At 32.5% G+C, this 21,811-nt stretch overlaps 1 protein-coding gene and 1 long non-coding RNA gene across 2 annotated transcripts; both read right to left on the reverse strand.

Moving 5' to 3' along the window:
- Positions 1-2,479: 2,479 nt before the first annotated feature.
- LOC129903136 (uncharacterized) lies at positions 2,480-4,982 on the reverse strand. Its single transcript, XR_008770209.1, has 3 exons — positions 4,452-4,982; positions 3,546-3,587; positions 2,480-2,844 (listed from the first exon to the last, which is right to left on the reverse strand). It is a non-coding gene; the product is annotated as an uncharacterized LOC129903136 (long non-coding RNA).
- Positions 4,983-12,012: 7,030 nt separating this feature from the next.
- LOC129903682 (uncharacterized) lies at positions 12,013-12,867 on the reverse strand. Its single transcript, XM_055979223.1, has 2 exons — positions 12,637-12,867; positions 12,013-12,462 (listed from the first exon to the last, which is right to left on the reverse strand). The coding sequence occupies exons 1-2, from the start codon at positions 12,865-12,867 to the stop codon at positions 12,013-12,015; spliced, it is 681 nt and encodes a 226-aa protein (XP_055835198.1).
- Between the last annotated feature and the right edge of the window lie 8,944 nt (positions 12,868-21,811).

Genomic DNA, 21,811 nt, shown 5'->3' on the forward strand with positions numbered 1-21,811 from the left:
AATGATATGGTTGCAAGCTTAATTGAGGCTGGTGAGTTAGCCTCCGAGCCAAACGACTTGGTGATTAGCTATCAAATGAATGGGAGAGGAAAAATACATTCCACATTTATAAAGAATGATAGACATGTGGATTTGTACATGTTGGATGTTGCTGCTGGTGGCTCTAGGCCTTTATTGAGGATAAATGTAATTGTGAGGCATCCGATTGAACCGTCTAATTCACTTAACGACGATTATAATTCAATTGAAGATGAGAACTTGGGTGATTATCTAAAGGAAAGCTTTGGTGATTATTCAAATGAGAGCTTGTGTGATGATTCAACAAATATGTAAAATCATCCAATGAATATGGGATAACAGCAAATAGATGCGGAATATCCCGAAAATTTCAAAGATTTGGACAGAGAAAAGACATTTAAATCACAACTCAGGCATTTCTTCACGGATGGAACTAATTTCTATATAAATCAAATATTTAGTAGCAAGAGTGAGCTGAAATTGTTATTATCCGAAGTGGCGGCGAGGAAGTCTTTTGATTTTGCTATGGTGAAGAGTTGTACTAAATACTTAAAGATGAAATGTGTTTCTCGTATTTGCAGGTGGATGTTGCGGGCAAAGAAGTATGAGTGCTCGGACGGATTTCGTATCTACAAGTACATTGGCGATCATAGTTGCGGTGTTGAGCATGCCAACAGAAGCCATAGAAAAATCTCGACTAAAGTCATTGCATCGCTTTGTGTGAATCTGTATCATGATGACATTAGTCCAAATGTTAAAGAGACTCAGAGGGTTATTTTTAATTCTTTTCGCAATATTCCAAGCTACTGAAAATATTGAAAGGGAGGTGTAATTGTGAAGGAAATGGTCCGAGGGACAATAAAGAATGGGTATTCATGCTCACCGGCTTTTCCTACATGTTCGACACTCTTGATGTTGGTTCTAACTATTCTATAATGGTAAAAGGGGATAGTCATAGATTCATGTATTACTTCTTAGCCTTCGGTGCTTGCATTAGGGAATTCACCCACATAAAAAAGGTAATTGCGGTCGATGACACTCATTTACATGGTAAATACGAGTGTGTGCTATTGAGAACCATTGCACAAGATAAGGAGAACCATGTTTATCCAATTGCATTTTGTGTTGTGGACCAAGAGAATGATGCGTCTTGAACATTCTTCTTTAAGAAGTTGAAGGAAATTGTGGTCGATAAACCAAATTTGTGTTTTATCTCTGATAGACACAAGAGCATCACCAACAACATTGCGAAGGTTTACAATCATGCTCATCACGGATATTGCATGAGGCATCTCAGTGAAAATCTCCGAATAAATTAGCACTGTGGTGATTCTTCCACCACTTGTCGATACCAAGCTTGGAAGGAAGAAAAGAAAATGTATCAAGGGCGTTGGTGAGAACTTCAAGAGCAAGACGAGGAACAAATGTTCAATGTGCAAGACACCCGGACACAAGAGAACCAGGTGTATGAAGAACAACAAATCTTAGATATATTTGACTCACTTGTTTTTGTAATCAGGCTACTAGATATCTTATTTTGTTTTTATAATCAAGTTACTGTATTTTGGTTAATTTAGTGCCAGTTGTTATCGACTCTAATCACTATCCATTATTATCATTCAAAAGATGGCATATATTGTGTACATTGATTCTTACTATCAAAAACATGCTTATCTAATATATATATATATATAGTGTCACGCTCGGGAAGGGTACTCTAGACTTGGCTGGCACTCAGAAACCATTACTGGCTCCCAAGCGAACCACTTGGCCTGATCACACATCCGTTCATTCATTCAATCAAGGAAAGACTTAAAATAAAGAGATAATTAGGAGGACAATTCCAATCAACAATCTAGCTCAAGTAAGAAAGGCCATGGGCTAACAAATCGAACTCCAATTAATTTTATTAAAATAGTCTGACAAGAACAATTCAAGGAAATAAAATACCAGTCGGCCCATCACTATCTAGTCTATGAAGCCTCTATCATTACTATCTAATTGGTGACAATCACAGGTTTATGGCTACCTCAAATTAGAATAAAAGACTAAACTCAACGCAAGAATAACAGAAGTGGTATCCTCCGAATATAGGGGAGGACTCACCAATAAGCTGAGTGTGAACAGATTCTCAACAGTGTGCCTATTGATGATCTCTTAAATCTATCTCTGCATCATGAAATAATGCAGGTCCAAATGGACGTTAGTATGTGGAATATACGAGTATGTAATATGGAAGAATGAAACATGCATCAAGGTAGAATAGTATCTGTTCAAATATCTCAAATCAAAAGGTGAGAGACTCAATCAAGTTTCATAAGTCTAAAGTAAGAATAAAGTTTATGTCACGACCTAGCCCCGTAGGCCGTGACTAGTGTCCGAATTGGACACTCGTATACACACATATTATCTTTTGTCAATCGACAATTAAACACGATATAGAATTTATATGGGTAGCACGTTGTCTCAAACTGTCACTTATATATATACCAAAATTAGCTATTTCTTGGGGAGTCTTAATTGTCAAAAATAAGATAACATAATACGTAAGCCGACAAGGCTTTCACTCCGAATGTAAATGTCCAAAAACATATGCCATACTAGTACATCAGACAATATCTACATACAACCCACTCATGTGTCTACAGACCTCTAAGAGGATTAACAATAGCATATGACGAGACAGGGCCCCGCCGTACCCCCAAAATACACAAATATATACATTATAAGGATTAGTACCAAAAGTTTAGGCTCCGAGACAATGGAGCACTTCAACCCGTTGAGTAGAATCCTAAGGTGGCGGCTCTCCAAAATAAGTATCTGTACCTGCGGGCACGAAACGCAGCCCCCCGAAGAAGGGGGTCAGTACGAAATATGTACCGAGTATATAAAGCATAAAATATCGTAAAGGAGATCACATCTGAAATAAAGATTCAGGAGTCAAGTGTCATAATCAATAAATCACTGTACCTGTGTTATAAAATAAAGACATGCATATCATCATCATATATCGTACCTGGCCCGTTATGGGACTCGGTATCACAATTATATCAATATATCGTCATATGTATATATATACCATACCCGGCCCTCTAGCAAGGAACTCGGTGAATAGAGTAGTGTACACTGATACCGTACCCGGCCCATTATGGGACTCGGTGAATAATACCATAACAGCATGCACGAATAAGATATCATTAGCAACCTTGTGAAATTTAATCATTATCGGAGACTTAATAGAATAAGCAAAACAGACCATCATTTGAAAACCAAGACAATAGTCATTATAAATCACACTAATTATGGATTATACTAAAATATGAATTATACCACAACATGAGTTATACCAACTAGGATGGCTGGAATTATACACATGAGTCAAGACATAACAATATAAATTTTGAAAATCAAGAACGGTAGCCATCCGAGTATATCTACGAATAAGAGTTTCTTTGGAATTTAAGCATACGTCATTCGTTCGTTTCATATGGATCATGCCAAAAGAAGAAAATGTTAACTTTACATACCTTTAGCGTTTATACGTATATGTTGTCCAATATTGTCTCAACCTATATTAAAACGTTAAGCACTATGATTAAGCTATGGACAAGAATAAAACGTAGTCTATCGTTAGTAGGTTATTTCTAAAAAAAATTGGACAGCACCTCCCCTATACCACTCACTTTTCCCACTTTCAAACCAGTCATATAATCATCAACCAATATCAACAATCCAAAATATTGACACAAAATAAGATTTATTATTCATGTTACCAAAGCAGTAAATTCGGAAAGTCAAGTACCTCACGTTGTATCTAAAATTTGAAAATGAAAACGGCAAAACTGGACTTTATAACCTTCATGAAACATTTAGATATCTGTCTTAAGTTTCCAATGCAAAAGAAATCAACTCAAAATTCATTTTCTACAAAGAGATATCATCAAAATACGAACAGCTATACATGAAGGAATTTTCAATCCAGAATCTGGACAGAATTTGTCTTAAGATTCATGCTCAGTTTTCGACATCATAACAGCAGATATAGACTAAGACATAAACATAAGAGTTGTAGGTACGTGTATTAGCTTTCCAAAACATGTTTAATATCTAAAATCTAAGGTCTACACAATGAGATATTCCAGAATTACTACCAGCTACTCAATTCCAAAAACGGGTTTGAACATTCACAATCTTCATACACCTTTTTCCTCCAAATTCAAGAACAACAACTCATCAACAACATCAAAACAATATCAAACATTATTATACATCATCACTAAGATAATTCCATCTATTTAATCTACCTAAATCAACCCTTTAACCCATAACTCTCAACAAATCACCAAACTAGTTTATAACACTATTTTCTCCGTTCTAATCCGTTAAAACTCTAACTAAACTTATTAACAATGAAAAGGAGACTTTAATATTACCTTAAATTTGCAGCACCACATAAAATCTTCTCCTTATTGGCTGATTTCTAGCTCAAATTGAAGCCAACGCGACGTACAACAATTTTCTCTTCAAGAGCTTTGAGATTCGGGGCTTTAATTGTGGTGGATGTTGGTGTTTCTCTCTAGCTTTCCCTTATCTTACTCTCTCTGGAAATTTCCAGATATTTCTTGGTCTAAACTATGAAGGAAGACATAGAATTTTGATTAATTTCGTGGGTATTGGGCCTGACCCGAATTAAAATTGGGTTGGGCCGAATTCACTATTTAGTTTGGCCTGTCAGACTTAAAACGTCTATATCTTATTACTCCGATATCACATTTCATCCCACGACCTATGGTTGGAAAGATATTTCAATTATCTACAACTTTCATGTTGAGAGTTTTCCCAAATTCTCAAATTATAAAGAGGTTATGGCCTCCCGAAGTCAGCTTACCCGAAACGTAACTTTAAGAAAAACATATTTGATGGCTTCTATTTTGATTTGGCTTAAGGGTCCTTCTTGAGATGTATTTTACTACACATAAATTATTCATATAACTTGGCATCTACAACAAATCATGTTCTTTTAAAATTCAAAATTAAAAGTCCTTGAATTTATAATCGTTAGCGTACGAATAATCCAAAATGCAAAAATACGGAATGTAACAGTTTAGACAGAGACCAATCATCTACAATCCAATCCAATCCAATCATATACAATTCAATCCAATCATATACAATTCGATTCAATCCAATCATATACAATTCAATCCAATCCAGTCATATACAATCCGACCCAATTCAATCACATACCATCCAATCAAATCCAATCATATGCAATTCGATCCAATCCAATCATATACAATCCGATCCAATTCAATCATAGACAATCCGATTCAACAATAAAGTCAAAGGACTCAACTCAATAGATATACAAATTAGAATTTAACAATGTTTTACAATTCGATTCAATCATCTACAATATCAATCAAACCAATCATATCATGCACAATCCACTCAATTTGAGAGTTTCTCTAATCGACAACTATCACCTATGAGCCAGTGATGCATAACAAACTGACGTTATTGCCACGCCCGTTCATACCTTGATAGGGTAGGAATGAATCAACAATCATGGATCCATAACCAATCAAGTCCTATCATGTCAGGAAAGTAATTTGGAAAAATCTGACTTTAACGGTTGATTCCTCTCCCACGTTTGGCGACGTAGTTATTGGGTTAGAATTATTACTTACTTTTACCCAATTCGGTGCTCAATACTCCTTCCAAGACTCAATATGCTCATATTTATCAGGTAAAATATTAAAATCTTCTCATCACGCTTTTCGAAACTCATTTTCATCTGGTCTCATTGGACCTTTTTTCAAAACTCAATCTATCTCAATCATCACTTCTTTCAATCAAACAATCCTTTCAAGACTCATTCATGACTCATCAGGACTCCGAGTCAACATTCATTAATATTTTCAATTAAGACATGCTTTCAACTCAATCAATGCAGTAGAGATTAAATGTATTTAAAACATAATTTTAACTCATCAACTCATTCACAAAATAGATGTTTTAATAAAAAAATATTCAACTCATTTATACTCAAAATACTCATTCTCAAAATAATAATTAAGAGACTTTTCAAACTCAACTCATGCTTAAACTCTTTCTAAATCAAAGATAAAAATATTCATTCTTCAAACTCAAAATAGTGCATAAATAATTTATGCAAAAACGTTCACAAATCATTTTTTAAAACTCCTTCTCAAACAATCATTTATACTCAAAATCCTCATAAGACTCTAATCAAATCGAATTATGCAAATTATATCATATAGTCACATTAGACTCCAATCCACTCCATCTCCAAATATCATCATCAACATTACCTCTTCATCAATCATTTTACCTTTTTAAAAATAAACATCATTTATATCATCATCAAACATCTTGTCCCAAAATCCTCATTTAACTCTATGTTTAATTTCATCAAACTCATTAAAATATACATCATCTCACTTTGAAAGCAATACTTTATTTATACATGAAAACCATCAATCTCAACCTCAAGATAAATTATGACAAAAGTGAAATCTCATCTTGGGTTCATATGAATTAGTACATGGATTTATACCTCAAATACTCAATTCAAAGACATCATCAATACATATGAATTTATATAAAAAAACTTGATAGAAATTTTAGATAACTCAAGAACTCAATTCATGGAACCTCAAAACTCAACTCAACTAGAATCAATGAAGATGTAGGGCATGTGGATGAAATCAATCCAACGTTGTGAGTAGCCTTACATACCTAGAATGAAGATTATCTCACCAAAAATCAAATACATGACTTGAAGATCTTGAATCTTATCTCTTATTCTCATTTCTAGTCTCTTCTCTCAAATCTCCTAAGGTGAAGGAGAGAAAAACCTCCTTGGATATTATCAGGGAACTAATTTTTAGTCCCTAAAACGGCTAGGGTTAAGCTTGGGAAAGGTAGAAAAAAATCCGGAATGCCCTTCATCATGAAAAATCTAAAAAATGGATTCAGGGCCTGTAGGAGCGATAATGGCTCGTTGCGCCAGAGCCAAAACTATTGCAGCTAGTTTTGGCGCTCTGCTGGCACTATAGTGGCGCACCACGCCATCACCCCAACTACTGCAGTGATAGTCTTTGATAAAATGGTTATAACTTTTTACTCCGAACTTAGAATGAGGCAAACTCAGTAGAGTTGAAAAAAGGATTCAAAGACCTTTAATTTGATAGGTCATGAGACACCTAAATATTAATATTCTGAAAGTTATGGTTATTTGAAGTTGACCCTTATATGGACTCATCCGAAAACTTAGCCTATAGAAATTCTTTGGACTTGGCTTGGTGTTAGAGATCCCTTATGACCCTAAAACACATCTAATACAGTTTAAATACTTAGGAATTGATCATAAATCATATATACAATTTGAAGTCTTCGAGTTCAAGCCTACACGCATATGAAGAATGGTGCGAGTCTTGGCAAAACAATTTGGGGTGTTACATATAGTCATCTTATTGATAATTTTTTTTAAATGTATAATCATCCTATTAACTCAAAATAATAATTCAAACGTAACTAATACAAGTATTAATTGGATATACCCCTTTTGGAATTGTCAAAAATATATTTGTTACCATTGGAGAACTTAGTTTTTGAATATTGTCACTGGTGATCATAATATATGGATCATTTATATAGTCGATGCATTTTCATGTTCGTGGTTTATGTTGGACCAAAGAGATATACACTCCATCATTAGTTAGGTATATGCTGGTTGATAGAATGATCTAAACATGATTGATACTACACCTACTGAAACAAGATGTTTATATATAGACTATAACTAGTATAATTTAAAAAGGAGAATAATTAATTAATAATAAATTATATTATTGAAATTTATTAAATTAAATGAGTTTAAATAAGTAATTTAATCATATAAGGGTCCAAATAAGTTGGGAGTGGTGTTCAATGATGTACGAGGAAGAGTTGTGGTTATACAATCAACATCCACAGAGTAATGTTTGGGAAAGCACAAGTATGTTGTAAGGTTTTCACTTGTTCAACCACAACTCTTGTCACTTCTCAAAGAACTCTTGCTCGTACATCGTTGATCACCACTTACATGATGAAGAGTTATGGTTGAACAAGTGACAACCTCACAATATTCCTGTGCTTTCTCAAGCATTACTCTGAAGATGTTGATCGTATAACCACAATCTTCCTCGTATATCGCTGATCATCACTCTCAACTTATTTGGACCCTTATATGATCAAATTACTTGTTTAAATTCATTTAATTTAATAAATTTCAACACTATAATTTATTATTAATTAATTATTTTCCTTCTAAAATTGTACTAGTTATAATCTATATATAAGCATCATGTTCCAGTAGGTGTAATATCGATCATGTTTAGATTATTATATCAACCCGCATATACCTGAATAATGATGGAGTGTATATCTCGTTAGTCCAACACAGACCACTCACATGAAAAAGTATTGACTGTATAAATGGTCTATATATTATGATCACCGGTGACAATATTCAAATACCAAGTTCTCCAATGGGAACAAAGTACAAATTACTACTCTTTCAATGGTATCATCTATTTTTTTGTATAAAAGGAAGGCAATCCTCATATATTTTTTTGACTCATTAACTCTTCCATCTTATTCTATTTTAAACAACACAAAGATTTAGTTTTTACAATGTCTCAAGCATCTCAAACATCCAATGAAAAAAAGTCTTACCTTTGTCGTTGTGATTTTCTAGCTACGTTGAGGACATCATACACCGATAAAAATTCGAATCGATAATTTTTTAATTGTGCATTTGGCTTATGTTCTTTTTTAAAGTGGATCGAAAATGGTTCATTAACGAACAGTCCATCAAAGTTGAGTCTGGGATCGGAGATTTTCAAGGCATTGCCAAATTTCAACTATTACAAAGACTTTGAGACTGCAAAGAAAACAAAGATCTACTAGTGACTTTATTCAAAGAAGCCGAAGAGAAAAGAGATCACATGAAAGGGTTGTTAAAAGACACCAAAATAGAAAGGGTCAACTAAAACAAATGTTGATTTTGGTTGAAAAACAGAGAAAGACCTAAAACTTATATCTTATAGTTTGTTGTTTGTGTTTGCTTTTTGGAAAGGTGTAATAGGGTTGTAGTAGTACTGAATAAATAAAAGTATCTATCTTAAACTCTTACACTATTATATCTTTTATTCATGCTTGATAGTATTTATAAACAACAATGTTAAAAGTCTACTAAAAAGAACGATTTTTATTCACACAGTCTATAATAGTAAACATATAATTTAACATCGATAATTGACAATGATATAACTCTATAAGTAGTTAAGAAGATGGTAAAAAAATGCAGCAAAACATGAGATCCCGTATATCATAAAAAAATTGTCACATTAACACACTATAATGACCCATTAGGTCATTTTGGAAAATAGTCATCTTTCTTTCATAAAAGACTCCTTTCGTACATTTAAATTGAGAATTTTGGACCATTCGATAACTTCGATTAATTAGTTGATGGATAATTTTAAATAATTAATTTAATTAATGGGCTAAAGTGTTAACTTATTTAATACCTTATACTACTTTTTTTATATTTATTAAAATATATTAGTAAAATTTGTTATTTTAGTACATAATTAATTAGAAAAAAGAAGCAAGAAAGGACGAGAAACTTACCCGCAGCATCGACACAGGAGCAGTGCATCCAGGTGAGTTTTAAAATCTCAATCCATTAAGGGTATAATAAATTAGTAGGTATATGTTCTTAGAGGATAGGGATATTATATTTGGATGTGAAAAGAATTGGAATTCTTAAATGGATGTTGCTAATTGGTGGGTCAATTGAGGACTAATGATTAGTATTTGGGGAGTTGGGTTTAGGGAAAGAAAAGATTCTATGTGGAATTTTTCTTGTTGCTGCAACGTGTAAATTTTATATAGGAATGGAGAGTATTACTTACTGTTAGCAAGGTATGGTGGAAAGAATGGAAAAAAAAAAAACTAAAAATATAGTGTATTGATGTTGAACCGAAGGAAGGAAGAAACAAAAATTGAATTGGAAGTTACTGTGCACGTGGTTTTCAATTTGTGTTCATTTTTGTTTTAAATGGACAATTATATGTGATAATTATTATGAGTGGGTAATGATTAGAATTAATATAGGGATATAATAGGGTGTAGAATTTTGAGGTTATTAGATTGTGATTTTTTCGTAAGAGGTTCGTAATTTAGCTTTTTTTTATTTTATTATCATCACATTATGATTTAAGTTTGGTATATTAAGATAGGTAACTAAATATTATGTGTATTATGTTATATGAATTTCATCAAATTTGTGATATTGGAGAAAATTGAGACTTAACCCTAGGCTTGAAATTTTAAAAATATAAGATTTGATTTATTAATTGACATCAAGATTTGGGAACTTGATTATAGATTTGTGTGAGTTTTTGGGTCTAGGATAGACATGGGTGTTGTTAGTTTCGAAATCTAATTGTAATTATTTATTTGACTAGATTACGTTGATTTGGAGGCCCAACAAAAAGGGAAGGCTCAAATCTCGGAGTGATTGCTTGATTATTTGAGGCAAGTGAATTTCTAAACCTCAGTTTAAACTTGTAGATGCTTGTATTTCCTTATTACATGCAATGGGGAGTAATGAAAATTGGACTGGATTATTAACTGTAGGATTGGCCTTAAAAATGGAGATGAAGGGTATAAAATGACGATCTAATGACATGTATTGGTGGAATTGATGTGATGAGATTATGTATTTATTTTGGACATGTGAAATGACTATGTTGATATGAGATAGAAAAAATTATTATTGTTGGCATGTTATTATCGTGAATCATATGAACATGAATTGATTGCATTGGTTCTGACATACTGTGCTGAGGCTGAAAATGATATGAAACAAAGGGGTCGGGCCACACGCTCCGTGACAGGTATTATGAAACAAAGGGGTCGGGCCTCACGCTCCGTGGTAGGATATGTATATTGAGGGGATGGGCCACACACTCCGTGGCAGGTAACATGGACAGAAATGTCCTCCATGGATTTCGGACTGTAATTCAGTGGATGTGTACCGATATGACAGACATGCATCATCTCATTGCATTGCATCGCATTTTGTTGATATTTGTGAATTCGTGTTTACCACTTATTGCTCTGTATATGTTGAACTTGACTTAATATGATTTACTTGATGAGACTACTGATGAGTATTCATGGACTATATTATTATTATTGTGTAAAGTGTAGAGTTGGGCTGATTTTGTGCTGGTTGTAGTTAAGGAGGTTCGGTTAAGATGATAGGAGTACTTATATCTATTGAGCTTTGCTTAGTTTTAGTTAACCACTTGCTGAGTACCGTGTTGTTTGGTACTCACCCCTTGCTTCTACACCTGTGTAGGTTGTGAGCCCGGACCTGCTTGATCTCCTAGTATTTTCCACCACATCCAAGGCTATCATTTCCAGTGTTGAGGTAACTGTTACATCCATCTAGCGGACACCTCTTACTCTTTTATTATGTTTTAGTCCTATTCTAGAGACAAAGACATTGTGACTGTATTTTTTTTTGTAATTCGATAATATATTAGTGGCTTGTACACGTGACAACCAATCTTGGGGGAGTTGAGTTTGTTTTACGGGTTTTCGGTTAAGTTAAATTTTAATTCATTTTTTTCTTCCGCATCTACTTTCTGTTGGGTATTAGGCTGACTTGTCTCGGTGGTTGAGATGAGTGCCATCATACCTGGATTCGGATCGTGACACACACGTTAATCTGTTTATTATCCAAAAAACAAAAACAACCATGAGATCCCAATAACCACCATTCATAAAAAAACTAATCATTTTAACCAAACATCCCACTCAGCAAAACTAAGCCTCACCAGTCTAGAGAAATCACCAAAATAGCAAAACAACAAAACATTTTAAAATGTCTTAAAATACCAACAATATTAACTAACTATCTTTTTCATATTTCTCCTCACTAGCATCCTCACTATTGCGTTCCATAATAATATCCATCACGTCCACTGAAATAGAATCACCATCTTTTTCATCTTTTTTTTCTTTTTTCTCCTCTTCTGCCACATCAGTGGCCAGACCTTCTTTTCCTTGTAACTTCTCCTGCTCTTGAACTTCTTCTAATTCTTCTATCTTCTCATCTTCTGGAAGTTTTTCTTCTTCTGTTTTTTCTTCTCCTATTTCATCAACTTCATCAACTGCTGCCTTCTCCTTCTCTTTTTCTTCATCAACTGTTGCCTTCTCCTTCTCTTGTTCTTCATCAACTGCATTGTCATTCTCTTTTTCTTCTTCATTCTCGTCTTCTATAAACTCATCAACTGCCTTTTCCACCTTTTTTTCTTCTTTCTTCTCTTCTTCGACTTCAAAAACTACCTTTTCCTTCACCTTTTATTCTTCTTTCTTATTTTTTTCCAACTCAACTGATGCGGCAAGGTATTCATCAACTGTAGCTTTAAACTTTTCTTCAATTTTTGCAAATTCTTTATCATTAGTTGCAGAGTCAGTGGTCAAGCATTCATACAAATAAATTATTTAACAACAATACATAAACTACTTTACCTTGCTTCTTCTTGTTCTTTTCAATTCTCCGCAATTTTTCATCCGTATATAAGCAACCACTTCCATCATTGATTGTTCAAGGGATGCAACACGCTTGCACAGAATTTCATCAATAGAAGTACTCGAAACATTTTTCTTTTCACTCGAAACAGAATTCTCACAAACTTGGATTGGAGTGTGATCACCCAAATATTGATCCTCCGCCTCTACTGTTGAAGTGAGGACGACCATACCTTTTAAATAAACCTTTAAGGCATCAAGATCGTGTCCTTAACTTCGTCAGTATATGGCTTGAGTACTGTTATGTAATTCTGTTTCATCTCACGGACAGTAGAGACAAGGAATGAGTGCACAATCTACAAAAAGAAAGTAAAATATAAATATTAACACAATATTTACTAATTTAATAATAAAGAAAATGATAAATAAATTTATACCTTTGTAATTTTTTCTTTGTACTTAAATGGATCGCCTTCTATTAGATTATCGCTCTTTGTTGTGTGCCATCTAAGTAAATGAGGAATGCGCAGAGGAGAATTCAAACACTTGCCGATATATTTTTCAAGATGAGGAAAAACCTCATATATCCAAACCTGAAATTAATAAAAGAACAACTAAATAAACACACTCTATAAAATACTACTAAATAAATAGGATTCTATCAAAAATCAAGTACATGATTGATAAATAAGTACCAGAAATGCACAGGAAAAACCGTAAAGAGCATAAGATGCATTATTCTTTTCATTGTACAGTTTTTGCTGCTTCTTCAAATTAATTTTGTTCTTCAGATACGTCAACGTCAAATCAAAATACTCTTTTCCCACGCATAACTCATGAAAAAATCCTAATCATTCTCCATTTTGATGTGGTTTGAATCCACAATCTTCAATCGATCATGGGCAAGAAACATTGCGTGGACAAACCAAACTAAAGAGCACCTCAACTTATGCTCTTTACTATTGTAGTACTCTTGATCAAACTCAACAACTTTTCATTGGTGATGTTTTTATTCTTGATAATCTTGTAATAAGTTTTATGTCCTTTTTCAAGGACTTTGTTCATTTTTAATTCACGGGGGTATGTTGAGCAATTCAGCCCCGTAATCAATGCAAACTCTTTTAAGCCAAAATATGCAGACTTATCATTTACATAGAATCAAATTTCATATAATTTCTTTTATCATTCTTGACATGTCGCAACAACATATAATGGACCAACTGTCCATTGAACTTAAAATAATCTAGAATCTGTCTCAAGTGTCCAAAACAGGTACCCTTAAAATCATGATAAAATTTTTCATCAACTAAAATTTTTCTAAACTTGATAAAGAGTCATTCTTGCTCTAACAAATATTTTTGCTGAAAATGATCCTATACTATCCATCTAAGTCGCTAGGCCATACGACTTACCAGAGATATCTTTTGCACAAATTGACAAGAATAGGGGATCAACCTCATCTCCACTAAGGATATCTCTACTACTGTCCCCATCTACGCTATCTTCCACTTCACTAGACTCAACATCAATACTGGCTTCGTCACTACTGTCGTGGCAGTTGTCAATTTCCACCATTGTTTCAGATTCTGACTTATCAGGCTCCTTGACTACAATTTTTTTTTGAAACTTCTTCAGCAACCTTTTGTTTAGGAGGAGTAAGAGTAGATCATTTCATGCTTCCGCCTTCAGTTTTAGCCATAATATACTATCTACAAGCATGATCAATCAGAGTAGCACAACCAACCAGAGTAAGAATTTAGCCATAATATACTATCTACAAGCACAATCAATTAGAGTAACACAACCAATCAGAGTAAGGTTATCGACTATTGGTCTATTAACTCAATCATAATAATGCTCAAATAAAAACATCCAAATAAGTACTACCTTTAACAAAAATCGACCATCCAACGGCAGAAATAACCAGAAACATTAAACTCGATCTCCAAAAATTTTAGATCTCAAAAACAGTAAAAATCTCAAAAACCGACTGAGGTAAACATAAATATTCAAAAACTTTTTAGGTATTTCCCAAATTGAAAAAATCAGGTAATGCAAAATCAAGAACATGCAAAAAAAAGTGAGAGTTTGAATGATTAAACTTACCTAAGACGAAAGCAATGAGAGTTTGAACTTGAGTATGAGAGCTTTGAACTCCAAAAATGTCTTTGTTTTTGCAGAAAGATGAGTTTATGGAGGTTGATGGTTTTGGAAGAAGAAGAGGCGTTGAAGAAAAGTGGGAGAAGTCGGAAGAGAAGTTGGACAGACTTTTCTAGAAACTTATTTGAATTCCGAGGGGTTTTTAAATATATTGGGATTAATTTTTAACACTAAAATTTATTTAATAGTTTGAGTAATGGTAAAATATATTTTTATAAACTTGTATTTTATCCCCAAGTTTTTGTAAAGTTTAAAGAAGCCCCTGACCTCACAACCCAAGTTTGTAAAATATTAAATAGGTCCATGACCCCACATCCCAAGTATATAAAATATCACACAGGCCCATGATCCCACCACTTTTTAACCTTTTCTAATCCTAACCCTAAAAAATAAATTAAAAAGAAAATAAGTGGCTATTTGTTGAATTAAGTTTGGGGGTATCCCCCAATCCAATTAATCTCCAGAAAGCACTCAACTACATAAACAATATTTTAGTGGTGAAATTTCGTATTTGGTGATTTAATTTGTGGAATAATTTTAAATTTATTTTGCTTGATAAGTTTAATTATATTTAAATTATTATGTTAATATTATATTAATATTTAATTTATCTTTTTATTTATCCATGTATAATATTGATTGAAAATTTTAAAATGTACATTTTAATTTAACACAAATTAAAATTAAAATTAAAAATTTTATAATAGATATTTAAATATAATTTCTTTTTTTTAATAAAAATAATCTTAATATTAGAAGTGCATTGATACTTGTCCTTTTTAATAATTTGGCTTTCGAAAGCATTTTAAAAAAAGATTAATCAAACAAAATCTGTTTATCAAAAATACTTTTTAAATAAATTAGCCAAACACAATTTTATTTTTAAAACATTTTTCTGAAAAGTTATTTTAAAAAAATTGCTTCTAAAAATAAGTAATTCTTAGCAGCAATATCAAACGGGCTCTTAATTCCCCTTATCTTCTTTCTTATTTCATTCATCTACCATTAGTTTTTTTTCTCTTTATTCATGTTTCAAACATTTTTTGTTTTTCTATTTTATTGAATGTTTCTTTAAAGATTTACATAATTGTTTATCTATTGTTTGTAATATAATTATTTTCAGTATCTTATTTGATTGGATATTTGAATTTTTATTTTATCTGTGTGGGTTCAATTCTCATATTGCATAATCTTCTCCACTATTTTTTCTACCCCATTTAAAAAAAAATAATATTTGTATGACATGTGAATTTGTGTTTTGGGTGAATATTTTGCTGCAAAATGATGTTCTTTTAGAGAACTTTTGGGTATTGAGATATGATGTTGTTGTTTTCTGTTGACAAAGTTTTCATAAGACTTGAGCTCTAGTTGTTGAAATTCGAAACTGATGAAGTTGGATTTCGAAATTCATAGGTGTTTATGGCAGTTGTTAAAAATTCTTTAATTTAATTTCAAATTTTTATGATCAAACATGTAAATCTCGAATAGTTTTTATAAAATTCTAATGACCAAACACCTCCGTAATATAATATGGCCACTTGCTTTTATTTTTGTTTTTGTCCGCACTATTTTACTTGTAACAAAACATAATTAGACCCCCTCATTGAAATTGGCAAAGGAAAAAAGAAAGGCAAAAAGTCTTATTGAATTTAAAGAAAATCATCCATAATTCTTGATTTATAATTTTATATATGACATTGACACACTTACAAACAAGGTCAATACACGTCAAAACACCATATATAAAATTCTGCATTCAGTTAACTAGTTTTACATGAAAGAGGTGTTAAATATTATTCAAATACAATTACAATTCAGTCGTAGTTTTGATTGGGACCCAACAACCGGAGAAATAGAAAAATCTTGAAAGGTTCAAAAGGTTACATTTTTTGTTATTCGTCGGAACTTATATAATGTCACTAGCTTTTAAGTAGGTGGATACCTTATTAATATCAAGAGAAAATTAAAATTCATATAAATAATATTAAAAATCATATTCCAAATTGCATTGATTCAACCATTCAAAGAGGATCAGGTAAAGAGGGCTCTATTCAGTATTGACAAAGAATAAAAGTCCTGGACCAGATGGATATGAGAGTGAATTTTTCAGATAAGCTTGGAATATTGTAGGATATGACATCAAAAAAGCAGTTCTGGAATTTTTTAGCTGAATGCTACTGTAATATCACTAATACCAAAGGCGGAGGTCCCTCAAAATACAGGCCAGTTCAGACCTATATCATGTTGTAATGTGCTATACAAGATAATATCCAAGATGCGATGTGAAAGATTGAAGGGAGCAATCAGCTCTATAGTGGCTGAAAACCAGACAGCTTTTGTGTTGCAGTTGTATAGTTCTTTTTATGTTAGTTACTACATTTTTTATTTTATAATTTTGTAAAGTTATTGTCACACCCCAAACTAGGGGACACACAACTGGCGTTCAGTACCTTATTCGACCAAGCTAGCCAATGTAACATAGTGAAAATGAAACAACGAGGGCCAACAAGGCCCACACAATCAACTACTAAAACAAGATAACTGGACCAGCGAGGTCACAACAAGTTTTAATGACATAAAGTCTATACCTGAAGTCATTTATACCATAAGTCGACAAGGCTACAAATGGAAGCTTAGAAGACCCAACAAAGTATGTCCATAAGTCTCTACGAATACCACATCTCAACTGCTTGGGAAAAAGCCACAAACAATATCTAATTATATACAAAACTCACATATATAAAGCCTACCGACAACCAACAGCTCAAGGAACAATAGAACTATAATGACCCGGAGTCATTTTTGAAAATTTACGTGAAATTATCATTTTACCCTTCATGATATTGACCCCGAGTCATTTCTGACTAATTTGGGAAATTTTGTTTCGAGTTTTGAGTAAAAAGTTGAGAAGTGTGGAAATTTTTGAGTTTTGAAAGTTAAGTTGTTAAAAAGTGGTTTTCGGTGTTTTTTGGGGTTTCAAGGCTTGAAAAGAAATTTCATTGATTCCATTAGCTCTGAAATGCGGAATTGGTCTAGGAGAGTTATCAGATTCAGATTTGGAGTTGTTTCGTGGATTTGAGGTTGTAAGTTGAAATTTGTTGAGATTTTAGTCTTTGAGTGGACTTTGGTTAATATTTGGGGTTCGGATGCTTGGATCGGATTTCCGACAGTTCTGTTGGATTTGGAGGATGATTTTAGGTCTAGAGGAGCTTGATTGAATTTTTAGAAGTTCCGATCTTGTTTTGGCCTATTTAGGCGTTATGTTTGTTTATTGTGACTTTCATGGATTTCAGATCAAGTAGATGTAACGACCCATTATGTCGTTTTGAGAAATAGAGCTTTTTATTTCATAAAAGTGTAACACCCCCTAAATTTTATTGATTCATGGATCCTTTCTGTCATGAAGTCCAAATGAATTATCAAAGTTTTCTATTTAATTCAAGCATGAAACTTTATGAATTTTTCATATCATGATTCCAAATGCATAGATTATTAAATATTTGAAATTTAATTACCTATCTTATATTAACTTATATTGGCTTTTAAATGCATTAAATTGTTGATTTATCAAAAGTCCTTATATGAAGGCATGAAAAGATTTTGATCATGTTCTAAAGTATTTTGATCATGTTCTAAAAGTATTTTGATCATGTTCTCTCATGCCTAAAGTATTTTGATTATGTTCTCTTATGCCTAAAGTAATTTGGGCATAACTTTTCATACGATAGTCCAAATTAGGTGATTCAAATTTCTGAGTAACCACAACATCATTACCTACAACTTTCATGAAGAACATATCTTAATATTCGGAGTTTAAGTAGATCAAATAAATTAATATTTGCAAGACATAGTGCTGTGACAGAATGGAGTATTTGTAGAATAAAATTCATATCTCTATGTAGAATGCTCCAAATTGGATGATTCTTGAACTAACTGAAACTAGACTTCTATATCTACAATTCTTATGAAGACACCAAATCCTAATAAGGAATTTATCTTATTCAAACGCAGCTTCGAAATTGATATTCCGTTAAAAGAGATTTCATCTCACCTACCATAGAAAGATCTAGAACCATTTGACATCATCCATGACATCAAAATTCTCCATTGAATTTTTAAGATCATCCTTTATGATTATGTTTATTTATTGTTAGGTCTCTCCTCCACACCTATAAATACCCACCTTATTTCCTCATTTTATTCACCAAACTTTCTTAAGCAACTCTTCTCTCTATATACTTCTTTACTCCTTCTCAAATATAGTTTTAGTTTTAGTAGTATAAAAATACTACTCCGGTGATTCTTATACTCCGGGTAGTACACAAAACAAACCAGCGAGAAGAAAAGGCTAGGGGTCCAAGAGTGTTCCAATTCGAAGTAAAGCTTCCGATTTAAGGTATGTAAGGCTTTCATAGCATCGGATTGAGTTCGTTCATGCGCCCAATATTTAAATTCATTATAATTGAGTTATAGTTGAGTTTTATCCAAATCTTGAATTTTAAATGAATTAATTCTTCTTCTATTGAGTTAGATATATTTATGCATTAATATTATTATTATTGTTATCTCTCATATTATTGGAATTATTGTTCATGGCTACTTTTCCATGAATCCTAATTGATTTGATGTTCATGAATATTTTTACACATGTTTTGAGTAAAGATGTTGGCTTTTTAATATTTTCATTAATAAAAAGAGTGATATGAATTAATACTATATATGTATTTTATTGAGTTTTGAAAGAGCAAAAGAGTTGAGTTTAAATGAATTTGAGTAAATGATATTTTGATGAGATGTAAATGATGTTTTTAAAGTATAATGATTGATGAAGAGGTAATGTGATGAGTTTGATGATTTAAATTAAAGTCCAATGAGAGTAGATGATGAGATTAATATGAGCACATATTTTGGGAGTAGTATTGAGCACCGAGTTGGGTAAGAGTTTGATTGACTCAAACCCCAGAACTACGTAGCCAGCGTAGGATGGAGGCTATGCCTCTTAAGTCCCAAAAAGAGGACTTTGATGAGTGGATCCAACATGGTGATGTTCTTTACCCTAGCAAGGTATTGGATGGATGTGGCAACGACATCGCTTCGTTGTATCATCTCTAACTCATAAGTGATGGTTGTCGGTTAGAGAAACTTCTAACTGAGTAAGCATTGCTTATTACTATTATTTTTATTATATTTTAAACTTGCATTACATATTGATGTTGAGATGATGTTGAGTTCTGAGTTGAGTTTTTTTTGATATCTATCCTTACCTTCCTGCCATTTTACATACTCGTACATTCTACGTACTGACGTCATTCGACCTGCATCATTTTATGATGCAGATACAGGTGTTAGAGATCCTCAATAGGCGCTTCATTGAAGATCATTATTTTTCAGCTATTTGGTGAGTCCTTCTTGTATTCGGAGGAACTCTTTATCCTTTAATTATTGTTGAGTATTATGTTTCTTTTAAGGTAGCCATGGACATGTCATTGGCACCATCTAAGAGTATTAGAGGCTTCATAGACAGAGTTTAATGATGTAATTGGAGTAGTTCTCCTTTGAAACTACTTCTTCTAAAAAAATTTCTTCTTTCATTAGATGTTGTTAATGGAGAGCCCATATAAGTATTCTTATTAAGTCTTCCGCTGATGAACGAATAAGTGATGAGACCAAGTGGTTCTCTCAGAGGCCAGAGATGGTTTCTGAGTGCCGGCCACGCCTAGGGTACCCTCTCGAGGCGTGACAAAAAGACGCATTTCGTATATTTTTATGAGTACTTTAGACTATTCGATAACCATATTTATTTAGTTGAGGGGTAAATTTAAATAACTAATTTAATTAGTGGGCTAAGTTGGTATTTTACTTAACATTCTATACCAATTATTAAAGAAAAAAGATAGGGTTTATTAATTCTGATTCAGAAAAGAAAAAGAAGAAACAAAAAAAAGAATAAAAGAAAAGAAAAAAAATATTATATATATAAAATCTGATGGCATTAAGCCATCAGATGTAACGAGAAAACGAGAACACGCAGAAACTAGAAGAAGAAAAAAATACGGAGCAAGAAAGAAAAGAAAGGGGAAAAGAAAAATAAAGAAGAAGAGAAAAATAGGGATTTTCAATCCAAAGCGTCAAGGTAATTATTCTCATCCTTTACATTAAATTTTTATGTGATTATAAACATATTTTTAGGGTATATTGGTGGAGAAATAACGCTAAAATAAGAAAATATGACCTTAGGGTTCTTCACATAAAATCTTGATTTGGGGATCGAATAACGATCCGTTTTAGCTGAAATTTGACATGTGAGTTTATTTTATCATGAGTGAACATATTCGGAAAGAAATTTTCAGATTTGACTTCAATGACTCGGGATGAATTTGTGACCCAATTTTTTTATTTGAAAATAAATATAGCAATATGGGTGTCATTAGATTCGTATTCTTATGAAGATTATGTATTTGAATATATTTTGATCATTCGAAAGCGTTATGAAAGGCTCAAATTTTAAAGTGATTATTTAATTTAATTGAGGTTTAACCCTAGTTTGAAATTCAGAAAATATGAAAGTTAACATGTTAAGTGACATCAAGATTAGGAATATGTTTATAGAATTTGGTGAGTTATTGGGTCTAGGTTAAACATATATATAATATTGGTGTTTACAGATTAGTTTATTTATAAATATTATATATTTGATAGATTGAGATTGGTCTGAGGCATTGGAAAAGGGGAAAGACATTGTTGATTAGCTTACTTTACTTCGGTTTTTCGGTTGAGGTAGGTTATGGTTTTTATTCTATATCATAGATAGACTCTTAATAGTGATTGATATTCATTGAGTAATATGTGTGAAGTTTACTACGCATTTAATTATTGTGGTTTGGATGGTTGATATGCTGTTGTGATTGGTATGAAATCCCAAGACCGTAAAATCCATAATCTTGAACTTGCCCTATCAAAAATGGTGTCTTGAATAAAGAAGGCTTGATGAAATATTGTTAATGAAGTAGAATGT

Source organism: Solanum dulcamara, chromosome 9 (assembly GCF_947179165.1).
Source record: "Solanum dulcamara chromosome 9, daSolDulc1.2, whole genome shotgun sequence".
Taxonomy (NCBI): domain Eukaryota; kingdom Viridiplantae; phylum Streptophyta; class Magnoliopsida; order Solanales; family Solanaceae; genus Solanum; species Solanum dulcamara.